We start from the raw sequence: 16,201 nt of genomic DNA, 5'->3' as shown, positions 1-16,201 counted from the left end.
GTGTGTTGCTTGTGAAATCTTACTTAGTTGCAGGTGGGGTTAGGGGCAGGGTTCACAAATATTGAGATTGCACGTGCTGAACGCTGACAATGTATTTTTCTTTTTTTTTTTTTACTAGAGCTGTGGGTTTTAAAGTTACCAAGACGTCCCAACCCTTTGAAAGACAAGCGTGTTTCTTACACTCGGAGTCACTCAAATTACTTCTGCTCGCCAACACCACCGTTTTTTGTTTTGGTTCTGACCCATTGGTATGCATATTTTGCATCAACGTAATTGATGACGTCGACACGCTGGGATAGCCTTAATACTGACAGATCTTTTGCAATATCTTGGGTGGGTGTCTCCAAACAAATTAAATGATATACAAACAAAAGTCTACAGATGGGAAGGAATATTGTATCACTGCTCAGAATACAATTAAGTTAACATAGCAGTGTAGATCTTTTGTCTCTTTCTCTATACATATAATATCATTGTTTACTGAAAATTAGCAAATTATGCTATAAAATGTTTAGGTAAATCAATTTTGATCGATGTCTGACAAAGGGGCTTTTGTTACACTAATCAAATTGCTTGCAGCCTAGATAAACAGTCGTTTTGATTTTACTGGTTTGTACTTTTGCACAGTAGGGTATTATTCCTAAAATAAGCCTTTATGATTACATGAATTCAATATAATCCTTTACAAAAAGTAAATCACATGAATTTTCATACGTTGCTCTATGGGATTCCCATTGCCTCTGAGGTGCTGCTCGACCAGCTTGGGTGTGGTCACCCCCTCTCCAGGTTGCACTGCCTCGAAAAAGCTCTTGGTCAGGTTCCTTGGTTCCATCATTACTACATCAAGTTAGAAAAGTAAAAGCAAAAAAAAAATTGTTGACATACATAAGCATAAATATACAGACTGGACAATCAACCGCATTATTGAAGAGCTTTGTTTAATGAAAATGTGCAAATTCTGCAAATCAATATTTAAATAAATGTCTGAAAAAGGGGCTTTTTTATGGTAACAAAACTGCTTGCAGCCTAGATTTACATTTACTGCAGACGCTCTTATCCAGAGCGAATTACATAAGTGCTTTAAATATCCATCATTGAAATCCCTCGTTTGGTTGACTAGGACCCAGTCTGTGGCTACCCTTCGCAAAACAACTCAGAACCCAACCGTTTTTTTCTATATATACATTACAGGAATTGTACTGAAGAGCTCTTTTAGTCCAAATATTTTCTAAACAGGGAGGTTTTTAGTTTGTGCTTGAACAATTCAAAGTTCATTTTATAGAGAAAGGCACATGAGGAAGAGCACAATGATTTTCATACCTTGCTCTATGGGTTTTCCACTGCCTCTGAGGTGCTGCTCGACCAGCTTGGGTGTGGTCACCCCCTCTCCAGGTTGCACTGCCTCGAACAAGCTCTTGGTCAGGTTCCTTGGTTCCATCATTACTACATCAAGTTAGAAAAGTAAAAGCAAAAAAAAAATTAGTTGACACACATAAGCATAAATAATTAATTAAAAAAATTAAAGTGAAGTGATTGTCACATGTGATACACAGCAGCACAGCACACGATGCACACAGTGAAATTTGCCCTCTGCATTTAGCCCATCATCCTAAGTGAGCAGTGAGCAGCCATGACAGGCGCCCGGGAGCAGTGTGTGGGGACGGTGCTTTGCTCAGTGGCACTTCAGTGGCACCTTGGCGGATCGGGATTCGAACAAACAATCAACCGCATTATTGAAGAGCTTTGTTTAATGTGAATCTGCAAATTAATATTTAAATAAATGTCTGAAAAGGGGGGTTTTTTACGCTAACAAAACTGCTTGCAGCCTAGATTTACATTTACTGCATTTGGCAGATGCTCTTATCCAGAGTGAATTACATAAGTGCTTTAAATATCCATCATTGAAATCCCTCGTTTGGCTGACTAGGACCCAGTCTGTAGCTACCCTTCGCCAAAACAACTCAGAACCCAATTGTTTTTTCTACATATACATTACAGGAATTGTACCGAAGAGCTCTTTTAGTCCAAATATTTTCTAAACAGGGAGGTTTTAGTTTGTGCTTGAAAAATTCAAAGTTCATTTTTGAAAAAAGGCCACAATCATTTTCATACCTTGCTCTATGGGTTTTCCACTGCCTCTGAGGTGCTGCTCGACCAGCTTGGGTGTGGTCACCCCCTCTCCAGGTTGCACTGCCTCGAACAAGCTCTTGGTCAGGTTCCTTGGTTCCATCATTACTACATCAAGTTAGAAAAGTAAAAGCAAAAAAAAAATTAGTTGACACACATAAGCATAAATAATTAATTAAAAAAATTAAAGTGAAGTGATTGTCACATGTGATACACAGCAGCACAGCACACGATGCACACAGTGAAATTTGCCCTCTGCATTTAGCCCATCATCCTAAGTGAGCAGTGAGCAGCCATGACAGGCGCCCGGGGAGCAGTGTGTGGGGACGGTGCTTTGCTCAGTGGCACTTCAGTGGCACCTTGGCGGATCGGGATTCGAACAAACAATCAACCGCATTATTGAAGAGCTTTGTTTAATGTGAATCTGCAAATTAATATTTAAATAAATGTCTGAAAAAGGGGGTTTTTTACGCTAACAAAACTGCTTGCAGCCTAGATTTACATTTACTGCATTTGGCAGATGCTCTTATCCAGAGTGAATTACATAAGTGCTTTAAATATCCATCATTGAAATCCCTCGTTTGGCTGACTAGGACCCAGTCTGTAGCTACCCTTCGCCAAAACAACTCAGAACCCAATTGTTTTTTCTACATATACATTACAGGAATTGTACCGAAGAGCTCTTTTAGTCCAAATATTTTCTAAACAGGGAGGTTTTAGTTTGTGCTTGAAAAATTCAAAGTTCATTTTATGAAAAAAGGCCACAATCATTTTCATACCTTGCTCTATGGGTTTTCCACTGCCTCTGAGGTGCTGCTCGACCAGCTTGGGTGTGGTCACCACCTCTCCAGGTTGCACTGCCTCGAACAAGCTCTTGGTCAGGTTCCTCGATTCCATCATTACTACATCAAGTTTGAAACGTATAAACAAAAAAGAATCAAGCTGAAACACATAATTGTACAGACTGGAAACCATTAAAGAGCATTAACCTCCTCTTAGGCCCAAATTGCAGGTCATCTAGGTAGTTCTGCCTCTCTATACAGTGTCCTCTTGATGCATTGAATACTACAAGTAAAAAAAAAAACAGTGACTTCATTTTGTAAAAGCAATGAAGATTACATTTACAAGACATTTTTGAATCTTAATTCTTACATTCAATAGCTTCTTTAGGGTCCATTCCATTAACGTCAATCAGGTATCTGATGCATGTAAACATAATACGCATACATTATAAGTTTTAAATACTAGGGATACTTTGACATCAGTGATTATATATAGGATTTCCATACCTGCACACAAGATAACCTGTTCGGTTTAAACCATGGGTACAATGGACACCAATCAGCTTGTCTAATGGACAACCATAAAATAACATTTATCAACTGAAATATTCTAAAACTAGTGTTAATTTGTATTTTAGTATGCAAAATATTAATTCTCACCATTATCTCCATTATCTCGCAGAAATTTCCTTACTGCTCGTTTGAAGCTCAATATGGTTTGGTTACTTGGCACTTCATGCCCAGCAGTGAAAATTTTCACATAATGCACAGTGTCTGGTAAGTCCTTCCATTACAAGAAAAGAAGGGGGAAAAGTGTTCAGGGGAACAATTCAAGTGAGACAGAACATGCATATCTACTAGACTGGTCTCACGAGTCGATTACTGCCTCGATATCGATGAATCACGATGCAGCCCATTAAGTTTTCAAATACAAGAGTTAAGGTCTCATAGACCTGTGTGGTCACTTTGATTTTCAAAACGGTCTGTGTTCAGTCTGCACTCCCACAAACGGAAGAAAAATATGGAATCAGATTTGTGCTAAACTTTTGAAACAAAATTTTCGTAATATCAGACAAAAATACAACATTGAAATGTAAAACAGGAGTCTGTAATTTTGTCAACATACTTTTTGCTTCCATCTCAATCTGTTTCATTTTCGCTTGTTAGACTTTCATTTAAGTTGGTCGTTTTTACAGTTTCACTGCTGGCTTTTTAGTCACTTTTTTTGAGCCCATTTTATGATTAAGCTGCCAGAGGATTCGGTTGGACTTGTGCCACAATTCTGTCATGTGGGTGGGGTTTTATTGGCCAGCAGGTATTTGAGTGACAGCTCTGTTCCCCAGGAACTCTATCACTGCAAGATAGGTGGGCTTCAAGAATAGAGCAGCATCAGCTATTAGCCAATCACATCATAATCAGCGTGTTTAATCAATACTTACAATTGGTTAATCATGCAGTTGATCATGGGCACAAATCTCATTCCATATATGATTGCAAATGGCTGTTATTGCTGTGTGGGCGCATCTCACAGTGATGAGGTTCAGAGTTGTGATGGGAAGTTGTGGTGCTCAGCGCAAAAAAAAAAAAGTGTGGTTTTCTAAACTCTGTTAAGATAATGTCGTGTTGTAGATCTCTGGACACTCAAGAGAAATATCAGCTTTTCCTCCATTCCCGCCTCGTGTGTATTTTGAAGTGGCAGAAAGAACACTTGCCTGCTTGGATTCTATAGGTTGAGCGAAAATACATCACGGCGCAGTGGTCATCATCATCATCACATCATTCAAAGTACAACAAATGACTGCGGTGCGAGAACAAGGCCACCGGGTGCCGCGCTGTGCACCTGGAACCGGCACTACTTTTTATACCTCCGCCAGAAAATCGTCAAGCAACGTCATTATAATATAATCGATTATGTTCTGCTCTGCATCAACGCAATATCGACCATGTCTGCATCACGATGCATCGATTATACGGTTAATTTCAACACCCCTAATATCTACACATATATACAGTGCATCCGCAAAGCATTCACAGCGCATCATTTTTTTCCACATTTTGTTATGTTGCAGCTTTATTCTAAAATGGACAAAAATATTTTTTCTCCCTAGAATTGGACACAACACCCCATGATGACCACATGAAAAAGTTAACTTTTCATGCAAAAACTGAGAAAGTACATGTACATCACATGTATTCACAGAATTAATCAAAAGTGAAAACAATGATGCACTGTGAATACCTTCTGGATGCAATGTATGCGGACAAGCGAGCACTTTTAATACCAAAAACAAAAGACTGACCTTACCATTGGTTTATAGTAACGTGTTGTAAAGGTCAGATCGATGATGAGGCCGAGCACTTGCTTCTCCTTCTCTAGACGACGCACAAGGTCAAAAGGACCAAATGCCTCAGACGGAGACAAACAACAGCTGAGGGACTGTAAGAAAACCTTCACAATGAGTACAAGTAACACTTCTACATTCACACATTTTAGGGTGGTAGTAGCCTAGTGGGTTAGACAATCGCGAAGTGATTGTCATTGTGAAACACTGCAGCACAGCACACAATGAAATGTGTGCTGTGCAGGCGAGCAGTGTGTGGGGACGGTACTTTGCTCAGTGGCACCTCAGCGGTACCTTGGCGGATCGGGATTCGAACCGGCAGCCTTCCGATTACGGGTCTGCTTCCTTCCCAGCTACGCCACCACTGCCCTAATTAATAAAACAACCATTTACCTTAATCAACGGAACCTTGAAAGCTATAAATCGTGTTCCTGGGATCCTCTTCCCCAACGCCTCATAGTCCATCCATCTGAAAACGGCAAGCTTGGAGTCAGCACAATACACTCATTCAGGGCAGAACCAGAGACCACTTTAGGCCAGTCAAAATGGCCAATTCATTCAGCTTGTCAACTTGCCTATCAGGAATGCCCTTCTTTTTCTTGGAAGCCATTTGTTCAGGAATCTATATTAGAAAAGTAACACGGGGGGTACGATGTAAACACAGTGGGTTTTAAGTCGACTTGGAAATCAGGGTTATTAATATCAAGCCAGCCCACCCCCTCAGTCTTGGGGGGGTCAACTCTTTTGTGTAAAGATCGCGCAGTTTTATATCTTACAACTACTGAGATTCGCTACGAGTATGTTACGTAACCAAAATATGAGACGGAAAGAAAATATTAAGCATCAGTCTGCGTGTCAGTCACGACAGATCTACGGTATAACGAGATTTAATCTCCAGAATACACGCGATGCCATGCTGCACTTTCGATTACGCTCATTAGCGCGACGCCGGTGGCGGCATGACAGACAGGGTATCCTTACTTAAACACCAGCTACGGAATACGCAAAGTTGACTTACAACGTTCAAATAATTCTAGTTAAAAACACTCCCGAACGCAACTACCCAGTTAGCTAAAAACCTACCTACTAACTTACTGTGAGGACAACGCGTTTCCGGTTCGGCAAGAACAGGACAATGTTGCCAGGTGCGCTGCGTGGATATTTTAAAAAAATCATTTGAAGTGAATTTTCAACGGTCCAAATTGAACAAACACTCACGCGCGTTGTGTGTCATATTATTCATGAATTAACAACCACGTATTCTTAGGAACTCCTTCCCTCCAAAGAACGCCGAATACAGAAGCTTAAAGGAAAGTAGCTTAAAGAAGCTCACATTACGCAGCTCTGGCAACCATCTAAAAGCGCCACCGCCGCCCGGCTGATCGAAAGTGGCTACATGCCGCTACTGCCCCCTACGGCGCCGGGGCGAAGCGGTCAACCACAGAACCATCTTCTTCCTGGACCAACGTGCCCAACCTTGACGTTTTCAGCTTCATCCATGAACATCCCTGCAGTACACGCACCCCCCCCCCCCCCCCCCCCAAACGTACCAATGTACACACTCAGCACTTTGTAGGATATATTGGATTAAATAGGATAAGATCTTATAATGTATAATCTGTTTTACCAGATTAATGGTTCAAGTGGTTATACCAATGAGGTTTAAATGCTGTGTACGTTTTCTTGTTTCTCTGCAACTTTGTGTAAGAGATGGATCTTAAAATGCACTGATCTCACTTCACCTTCTTGTTCGAACAAACGAACAAACTGCTTTTGCTGACCTGAATGCTAGTGACTCTGGACTCAGTAATAAGTGTTACTGGAAGGGGTAATTGTGGAGACAGTCCGCTGGCATTTCTGGGGTGTTTCCTGTAAAGCGGTGTTCAGAAGGTGGAAAGCACACGGTTATGCAACACAGGTATGCTGTGCTGACATATCCTGAGACAGGAAGGTTCTTTATTGAAGTACTAGTTAATTATGAATGAGGCACACCCAGTTTCTTGACAGCGCTGCTGCATGACGTGGTGCTGCGTGCACTGTTCTTGGCTTAATAGCCGCCCCTACTTTAAAACAGCCCATTGATGATAAAAGACATCCACTCCGTTTCCACTACTTCTGAATCGCAACTGATCATGACACACTGGACCAAGCACAAGCAACGCGGTGACATCTGCAACAGGGCAGTGATTGTGTCTGTGGAAGATTTTCATCCCGGAGTTGATTTAAGCAAAAGGAAAGGTGTCAGTAAGGACACCAAAAGACTCCATAAAGTCCTGACCAGACTGGGCTTTTTGGTGAAGATCTACTCAGACCCCACAGCGGACGACATGTGTGATTTGTTCAAAAAAGGTACGTGAGGCTGTTTGCTGACATGAGGATTGTTAATGCTCAGTTAGCAGTTTAAAAGTGTGCAATGCTGTCTCTGAAATACTCTTAGGTTCATGCTAAGTATGAATCAAAGGAATCAGCAAAACTAATATGTGGTTTATTGTTGTAAACATCCAGGGATCTGATAAAATATACACTTTTAAAAAAGGTGGATTGCTGTTGCTGTACCCGTGGAGCTTTGCTATTACATCTGCATTTTTCATTTCGGAATGAAGAGATAACCTCTTAATTTGCTTCAAGTGTCAAAAAGAACATTTTAGTACTTTTGTGCACAAAACAAACACAATGCAGCTCTACTGTGGCCTTCTCAGAAATATTCTTGAGGAGGGAGAGCCAGGACAAACAAAAAAAACAAACTGTAGACCCAAACTGTGGACTTAAGTCCTTCTGTAGACATACTGTGATTTATAACTTGTCAGGTGGCTGATATTGGTGGCACTTGACAAGACTAATCATGCCGTTGATCGCCATTGCCTTTTACAGCGGTAATTAAACACTCCCCTGGTTCAGTTAATGAAAATATGTGTAAATAATGACCAGTTCAACAAGGCCTTTGCAAATCCTGAAAAAAAGCATGCAACAGCAGCATCAACAACAAAAGGTGACTAATAGTAGCTGGAGATTTGTGCATTGGCGACTTGTGTTGAGCTGTTTTATAAATTAAAGCTTGATGAATCAGTTTGATGAATCATGAGCAAGTGCCCAATGCATAATGTGTGCAGAGCCAAAAATGCATTGCTGCCAATCAGAGCTGAATTGATGTACAAAATCTGTATGAGAACAGCACTCAGACAGCGTCTGCAAGAGAAGCAAGCTATAAATTAGGAGAAAGACAATAATATTCGCTGCTCTCTGTCCTGCCCCAGTCAGTTTGTTCTAGCTGTACATCTAGTTTGTAAGACTCTATGAACGTCTAATGACTAGGCTGTTCTTCGGTCCGGCTGTGAAGTCTCTAGTCTCGTGTGTGTTGCTAATGGCAAACTTGTTCTGCTATACTGACATTTCCTGTTCTTGTCTGGAGCAAGTTTTTGCCTGGCGGCTGTGGTGCCAGGTTCAAGTCAAGGATGCTTCCTTGGAATGATGTGTTCTTCCAAGTCGAATCTTTCAGAGGTTAGGCAAGGTGTAATGGTAACCCCTCTAGTCTCCTGTGTAGCCTCCTTTTTTAACTCTGGGATCTTTTCTTGCCAAATAACCTTGTTTCATGACAGCAACACCCGAAATTAATCAGCAGGTTTAGACTGTTGACTGTTGTCAGTCCATATCATATTTTTCTGTCGTATTTCTCTTTACAGAGAGCGAGACTCCTGTGAAGAACTGTTTCATTGGCATCATATCCAGTCACGGTGAGGAGGGAGTCGTGTCTGGGACTGACGGCAAACTTGTTAGACTGTCACAAATCTTCAGGTTGTTTGGAAGTCCCACGATGGCAGATGTGACAAAGCTCTTTTTTGTGCAGGTAAACACTTTTGATAAAGATTCCAACACTTATTAATGTTAAATAATGTTCCATGATATAATCAGATGGCAGTGTTTGCTAAAAGAAAATTTATTTAGTCTATACATAGCATACAAAGCTCTCTTTAGCTTTAAAAACATTATAGATAAACATCCTGATGAATTAATGCATTTTCATCACACATCCTGTGTGTGATTCTCCATGAAGGCATGTCGAGGGCATGAACTGGACAACGGCGTCGAGACAGACTCTGTCTCTGTGGAGGAAGATGGACTGTGGGATTACCTCTCCATCCCCATTGACACCGCTGTCATGTATGCGACAGCTCCAGGTAACTGTAACTTGGGCCACAATTAATGGATACACCAATTCATTTTAATCAAAATATAAGAATGCTCATTGAACCCACAATTTGCCTCTTTGAAGAAAAAAAAACTGTCACACAGCACCTTATCTGCTTTTCTTAGTTTATGTATTGGTCCCAGCATGGCAAACAGAAATGGCCCATTGTGCAAGCCCCCCCACATACACACACACACACACACACACACATGCAAGTGCATAAGACTCATCCAGTCACTATTCAGGATGAATTTGTCCTTCCATGCCTTTTCTATACAGAGGAATTATGCATGCAGAAGTTTTTCTTTTTAATAAGTTCCCATTGCATTGTACTCATTTGCAGTACAGTTGTAATTCTGTCATTTTCATTAAACGACATGGCTTGTGTCTAGTTAAACCAATGGCAGACATGCTTCATGCTACTTTTTAACTTACTGCATAAAGTTTATTCCATAAATTTAGTAGTAAACAATTATGCATTGATAAATAATCTAATTTTCTGTTGTCCTGAAGGTTACAGTGCCTTCATGCATCCCCTGGGTTCAGTCTTCCTCCAAACCCTGTGTGATCTTCTGGAAGAAGAGGGGGGTTCAAACCTGGAACTAAATCGTCTGATGACTCGACTGAACTACCAAGTGGCCTACAACTTCCAGGCTAGAGGAAAGACGCTGGCAGGCAAGAAGGAGATGCCGTGTTTTGTAACCAGTCTCACCAAAGAGGTGTTCCCTTTCAGAGACTGCATGCAGACAGTTGAGGACGTGAGTCAGAAGCTTTCTAGCATGGCAAGTCTGGACGTTTCCCACAGGCAACGCAAACGTTCCATCAGCTGAGAAGAATGATGAGTCTTGCCTTCTGCAATAGTCAATGCGTGTGTGAGTGAGTGTGTGTTTGGTTTTTAATTTATAATTTGGTTTTTCATTTATAATCTATTTTTACATTATTTTCAGTATCTTATTTTTATATTGTTGTTTTAGTTATGTTCTGGTACGGGTTCAGATATGGCGATTAAATAATTAAAAACATTTTGTAAGTCATCCTTGTTAACCTTGTGTATTAATGCATCCCCATCGTATCCCATCCTTGTCTGTTCATTGTTTTTGCTGTTTGATAATCCCGTGGTCTGGTTTTCAATGTTTTGGGTACCCATATCTATCATTCAGTCCATTGAACTTGTGGTTTTATTCTACACTTTTCTCAATAAAGCAGACTTTATCTATATCATTTATATGTAAATGTCTAGTGGGTAACACACTCACCTATGAGTCACAGGTTCAAACCCCACTTACTAACATTGTGTCAATGAACAAGACAACAGGGTCAGTGGCATAAAGGACTCATAATCAGAAGGTTGCGGGTTCAAATCCTGAACCACCTATGTACCACTGAGCTTCCCTTTTGTTTGTGTTCTAGATAAGGGTGTCTGAAAAATGCAAATGCACAAATTCTATTTACAATGCCATCAAAGTCAGTATGTTCAAAAATGTTTTCAAGAACAAAAGCAAGCTGTAGCTGGGTGGGTAAGAAATGGAAACTAATTAACCATAAGCACACTGGTGTTCACCTATATTCATTTCCAGTAATGCAGAAGATGATGAGGGTGGAGTGCACATTCTTCCTTTGTGTCTGAATTTGATGGTGCTGAAGAAGCATCTGAGTCCAAACTTGTTTAGAAAACAGATGTGCATAATAACTATGTAAGATTTTAAGCACAAATATTCAAATTGCAATTCATTTGGCAATTGGGAATATTCAATCTGAGCATGTAATTTGATATTACATTTTGCAATTGGAAAACTCAATGTGCAAAGTGCTGATGTAATCCTTAGTTCATTTTGAAAAGTATTTTGAATTAAAAAATAGAGAAACAATTCACTGAATTGAATTCCATTTTGACATGGGTTTTCTGCACATATATTTAAATGGCAATTAATTTAGCAAATGGCAATTCAATGTCCAAAGTGCTGATGCAATCCTTTATTTATGTATTTTTTAAAATAATTAATATAATAACAAATCACTGAATTGCAAATTGTGCAAAGGCTGTGAATACCTGTGGGTTTTCAGTTTTCAGTAAACTTGCCAAAACCTTGAATAATTTTTTTTTTCACATTGTCATTATAGGGTGTTAGTGTAGGATTCTAGGGGAAAAAATGTAATCAGTTTTGGAATAAGGCTGAAACATAACAAAATGTGGGAAAAGTGACATGCTGTGAGTACTCTCCATATGCACTGTATGTGTTTGGTTAAATTGAAAGCAGTTTGATGCACAGTGTGTGCAGGGGCATTTTGTGTACTTTTTCTTGTTGCACTGACTGGAATTTTTTTACTCACACCCACACGCACACACACACACACACTCCAGCAATGGGACTAGCATAGCCCATCTTTACAGCGGCACAATAGATCAAAATAAATCTATCAATTACTGTAACTGAAAAAGAATGAGACAGTTGAGGCAAACACTCAAAGGCCAAAGGTTTGGACACACCTTCTCATTCAATGTGTTTTCTTTATTTTTATGACCATTTGCGTTGGTTGAATCTCACTGAAGGCATCAAAACTATGAATGAACACATGTGGAGTTATGTACTTAACAAAAAGTGGAGACCTGACCTCCACAATCACTGGATCTGAACCCAATCTAGATGGTTTAGGGTGAGCTGGACCGCAGAGTGAAGGCAAAGGGGCCAACAAGTGCTAAACACCTCTGGGAACTCCTTCAAGACTGTTGGAAAACCATTTCAGGTGACGACTTCTTGAAGCTCATCGAGAGAATGGCAAGAGTGTACAAAGCAGTAATCAGAGCAAAGGGTGGCTATTTTGAAGAAACTAGAATATAAAACATGTTTTCAGTTATTTTTTGGTAAAATAAAAATGTGTTTGTGTGTTCATTCATAGTTTTGATTGGGTTCGATTGCTGGTGTCTTCCTCCTGTAAGTCGCTTTGGATAAAAGCGTCTGCAAAATAAAGTAAAGTAAAGTTTTGATGCCTTCAGTGATGCCTTCATGTAAATGGTCATGAAAATAAAGAAAACACATTGAATTTGTCCAAATTTTTGGCCTGTACTGTACATAGTAAGTCAGTTGCTCTTCTAGCTAGTAATAATTAATAATTTACTTTACACTGGTGATAATAGATTTTTTTCTGTATATACAGTACATGCAAGTAAACGGTAGATATTTTTGTGTTTTAGTTGAACTATTTCTCCAACATAAAACAAAACTGAAATGAGAACAGCCAACCACCTCACATTATGACTCAAGGGTGTTAAAGGTGAGCCGTTCCCTTCCTGTGTTTGCCTGCTGCTGTTCCTGGAACAGGGCATTTAATCTTGAACTGTATCCTGGTGCAATCCATCAGGTGACCCTTTTCCCAGCGGGTGTATTGATTATTACATGGCAAGAAGACCAGACATATAAAACACAGTGATGTTTGTACTACTAAAATAAAATATTTTCAGTTTAATAGTCATTAACCATAAGAAAGCTATGATAAGACCTGTCATTTCATTGTATTTAATGGGTCGTTGTGTAAATAATAAATAAATGGCAAAAACACAAATATTTAATACAAAAAAAAATCTCTACATGTGTCTTAAAAAATGGCTTTACTGCACATTATTTTGCTCTACAAAGCTTTTTTTTATTATTTCAATTATTCAGTTATTGAATTCATTATTCTTGATATGATATTTTTAGTAAATAAGTAGTAGTAGCGGTCGTGGTTGGTGTAGTAGTAGTTTTTATCACGTGCACGTCTTCGGATGTGGTTTTATGATTTAGCTTCACTCATCTTTCGGATCTTGGTGCCCCCTGCTGGATAGATCTGCCAGTGCGTGGTTTGGTATAGAGTCGGTTCTCTTTAGTATATTTTGTAGTCTTGGTTTTATCTTTACATGCAGTTGCTTGTCTCGGTTTTATACAGCCTCTTATGACGTTGCACGTTATAGTTTGTTGCCAGGTATTCGTCGTTCCGAGACCTAAAAGTGCGCTATAAATATGCACACAAATATTTTTCGTACAGCTATTCAGAGAATAGGAGCTAACCAAAACTGCTGGGACGTTTTCTGTTCTTATACCTAACGACAATACCTAACTCTAATTAACATACTCTACTTTTCAGAAATAACGGCATGCCTCTTGCTTAAAAGTTCATTAAATCGAAAAAGTTAATTAAAAGTAAGTAATGTAATGCATTGTTAACCCATTAGGGGTCGCCACAGCGGACCAACCGGCCTGGTTCTTCGCATAATCGATTCGGTCAAAGTTTCACGCCGGATCACATACGTCCCCAGGGGCTGGGCCAAGCGCAACGGAAATACTAGCAGCATTTCCCAGTAATATCTCTCATGCAAACAGCCCAAATGAATTCTACACAACTACTAGCGGAGATTCGGACGCTTGGCAGTGAAAGGCGAATAAAAAGCCACCAGAGAGATGGATTACGCTCCCCACGAACACTAGGTGTCACTGTCGCACAAAGCAGGCGCCGCGGCGCACGTGCAGCTCTGATTTCAACCACATGACTTACATTACATTAGCAGCATTTATCAGACGCCCTTATCCAGAGCGACTTACAATCAGTAGTTACAGGGACAGTCCCCCCTGGAGCAGCTTAGGGTCAAGTGTCTTGCTCAGGGACGCAATGGTAGTAAGTGGGATTTGAACCTGGGCCTTCTGGTTCATATGCGAGTGTGTTACCCACTTGGCTACCACTACCTTTCAACGCAGTGTCACAAACACGGGAACAATGTGTGTTCTATCGTTCCGTTTACAAAAGCAAATAAAAGAAAGAAATCTAGAAGAACTCTAACAGAACTTCACCAGAGTTTAATTACAAGATCAAATATTAAGCAAAACACTGAGGTATATCGTGGAAAGGGTCAAAGAAATTCAGGCCAATAGTCATGTGCCTGTGTCAGCAAAAGCACACTGAGAGTGTCTTGCGTCCAAAAAAAATTCATCTGACTGTGTTCCAAGTTGCATGTGACTGTACTGTGTAATTTATTCCAAGATTAGCACTTACTCATGTGTATCCTGCTGAATGTAAAACTGCCATACATCATGAACGGGCAGAAAAGCAACTGTCTGGGTACAATTTGGAGCCATTCTTAAACACCTTGACCGCTGGCTGCTGAATTATCATTTGAGTTGAAAACATGTCATTTCAGTGAGCCACAGTTCCCTAAATTGACTGCCCTGGTGATGTCGAAATTACGGCCCTGCTGTTTCCTCGATGGTTTACGGCAGGACCAGAGTGGAAACCATCCAGATCTTTCTTGCAGAAAAGATTCTCAATGCTGTGGGATAAGGAATTGTCCAAAATACTGAATGCATGGCCCCCGAAACGTTTACCTATAACGCTATTAGGTGAGAACTGGTGGTTCTTACTATTTACACTACAGCATGGGGGGGTAAATTGAATAAGAAATTCACACTCAGGTCCCATGCAGGTTCTGTGAGTCCAGAGTCCTGTTGGGCTGAATGGGAGCCCACACGAGGAGGCTTCATCTCTTAGTCCGTTTGTTGTCCCGACTTCAAATGTCTGCCATTAAAATTTCAGTGCCTTCACTCGGTGGGAAGCAGCTAGGAAAAACCTGACAGATGGAACTGACATATTTTACCAACGTTTCTGCACTCCAGCCATTTGGGGATTTCAAGACTTTCTTCAGTAACCTTGGGAGTTTTTAATACATTTATATGTATATTACATAGTTTTTTTTTCAGAGAAATCTACTTAAACTATAGTTATTATATATTTTAAAGAAGTTATCTTATAACCAGTCTTATAATCAGTGCTATTGCAGCAAAGCTATTGAAGAGCAACACTATGGTGGGGCAGTGGTGGCCTAAAGGTTTCATAAGCGAACTCATAAGGGTTGAGGGTTCAAATCCTGAGTCATCAAGGTGCCACTGATGCACCCTTACCCTTGAGCAAGCTACTGTCCTCACACACTACTCCCCAGAGGACACATTTTGTTGTGTTCACAGTGTGCTGGTGCTATGACGAAAACAATTACATACTGTTTTACATTTACATTTACAGCATTTATCAGACGCCCTTATCCAGAGCGACTTACAATCAGTAGTTACAGGGACAGTCCCCCCGGAGCAACTTAGGGTTAAGTGTCTTGCTCAGGGACACAATTGGTAGTAAGTGGGATTTGAACCTGGGTCTTCTGGTTCATAGGCGAGTGTGTTACCCACTAGGCTACTACCACCCTGTTTCAATCAGATGTGTAATTTATGTGACATGAAAATGTTTTAAAACATGAATACATCTTCCTCAAAGGTCTTGTCAGTGTCGAGAAGAACACTCAACACCGACAACTCGAGTGGTTCATTACCTAATGAGGAGGAGGCTATGGGATGGGCATTCTATTTGTTAAGCGGTTTGAGGTTTCACAGGCTGAGTAGCCAAACTTAACGGGAAACCCACTGGAGTCCAGGAGATGTCTGAGAGCGAGAGAAAAACAATCAATTAATCTCCCAGCAGGACGGCCGAGGAAAGCCTCCGAAATCCAAAATGTCATTTCCTGTTCTCAGGCCTGAATAAACATGCATTGATTGCAGAGATTAGCAGCAAAAGGTAGAACACTTTTACACACACAGACCCAGCAACAGTTAACATGGTCAACTAAATCCGAGCGAGCCCTCCTGCTCCTGATTCTTGTTTCCACGTTGGGAGTTCAAGCCTAGCTTTACTAGGTCACAGCATCTCCTACATCTCTCTCTCTCTCGCGGCCCTAATTGGTCGTTCCCTGG

The 16,201-nt window shown here is 40.4% G+C and overlaps 2 protein-coding genes across 2 annotated transcripts; one reads left to right on the top strand and one right to left on the bottom strand.

The window, feature by feature from the left end:
* Positions 1–2,019: 2,019 nt before the first annotated feature.
* On the bottom strand, positions 2,020–6,391 carry dusp11 (dual specificity phosphatase 11 (RNA/RNP complex 1-interacting)). The gene is made up of 11 exons (XM_028974920.1): positions 6,347–6,391; positions 5,827–5,873; positions 5,645–5,720; positions 5,215–5,346; positions 3,570–3,693; positions 3,417–3,477; positions 3,280–3,326; positions 3,117–3,192; positions 2,907–3,029; positions 2,113–2,235; positions 2,020–2,035 (listed from the first exon to the last, which is right to left on the bottom strand). The coding sequence occupies exons 2-11, from the start codon at positions 5,859–5,861 to the stop codon at positions 2,020–2,022; spliced, it is 813 nt and encodes a 270-aa protein (XP_028830753.1). The 5' UTR covers positions 5,862–5,873; positions 6,347–6,391.
* Positions 6,392–7,354: 963 nt separating this feature from the next.
* On the top strand, positions 7,355–10,579 carry casp17 (caspase 17, apoptosis-related cysteine peptidase). The gene is made up of 4 exons (XM_028974392.1): positions 7,355–7,600; positions 8,932–9,095; positions 9,303–9,426; positions 9,951–10,579. The coding sequence occupies exons 1-4, from the start codon at positions 7,384–7,386 to the stop codon at positions 10,265–10,267; spliced, it is 822 nt and encodes a 273-aa protein (XP_028830225.1). The 5' UTR covers positions 7,355–7,383; the 3' UTR covers positions 10,268–10,579.
* Positions 10,580–16,201: the final 5,622 nt, after the last annotated feature.

The sequence above is a fragment of the Denticeps clupeoides genome, chromosome 3 (assembly GCF_900700375.1).
Source record: "Denticeps clupeoides chromosome 3, fDenClu1.1, whole genome shotgun sequence".
Classification (NCBI taxonomy): Eukaryota; Metazoa; Chordata; class Actinopteri; order Clupeiformes; family Denticipitidae; genus Denticeps; species Denticeps clupeoides.
Note: the sequence above shows the minus strand (reverse complement) of the source record. Positions and strands in the feature narration are given on the sequence as shown.

Coding starts and splice junctions, on each gene's coding strand:
- dusp11 (XM_028974920.1), bottom strand. CDS start 5,861: ATGGCTTCCAAGAAAAAGAAGGGCATTCCTGATAG. Junction 3,030..3,116: donor CAATTTGGGCCTAAGAGGAG/GTTAATGCTCTT, acceptor AACTTGATGTAG/TAATGATGGAATCGAGGAAC. Junction 2,236..2,906: donor TGGAAAACCCATAGAGCAAG/GTATGAAAATGA, acceptor AACTTGATGTAG/TAATGATGGAACCAAGGAAC.
- casp17 (XM_028974392.1), top strand. CDS start 7,384: ATGACACACTGGACCAAGCACAAGCAACGCGGTGACATCTGCAACAGG. Junction 7,601..8,931: donor GTGTGATTTGTTCAAAAAAG/GTACGTGAGGCT, acceptor TTCTCTTTACAG/AGAGCGAGACTCCTGTGAAG. Junction 9,427..9,950: donor CATGTATGCGACAGCTCCAG/GTAACTGTAACT, acceptor GTTGTCCTGAAG/GTTACAGTGCCTTCATGCAT.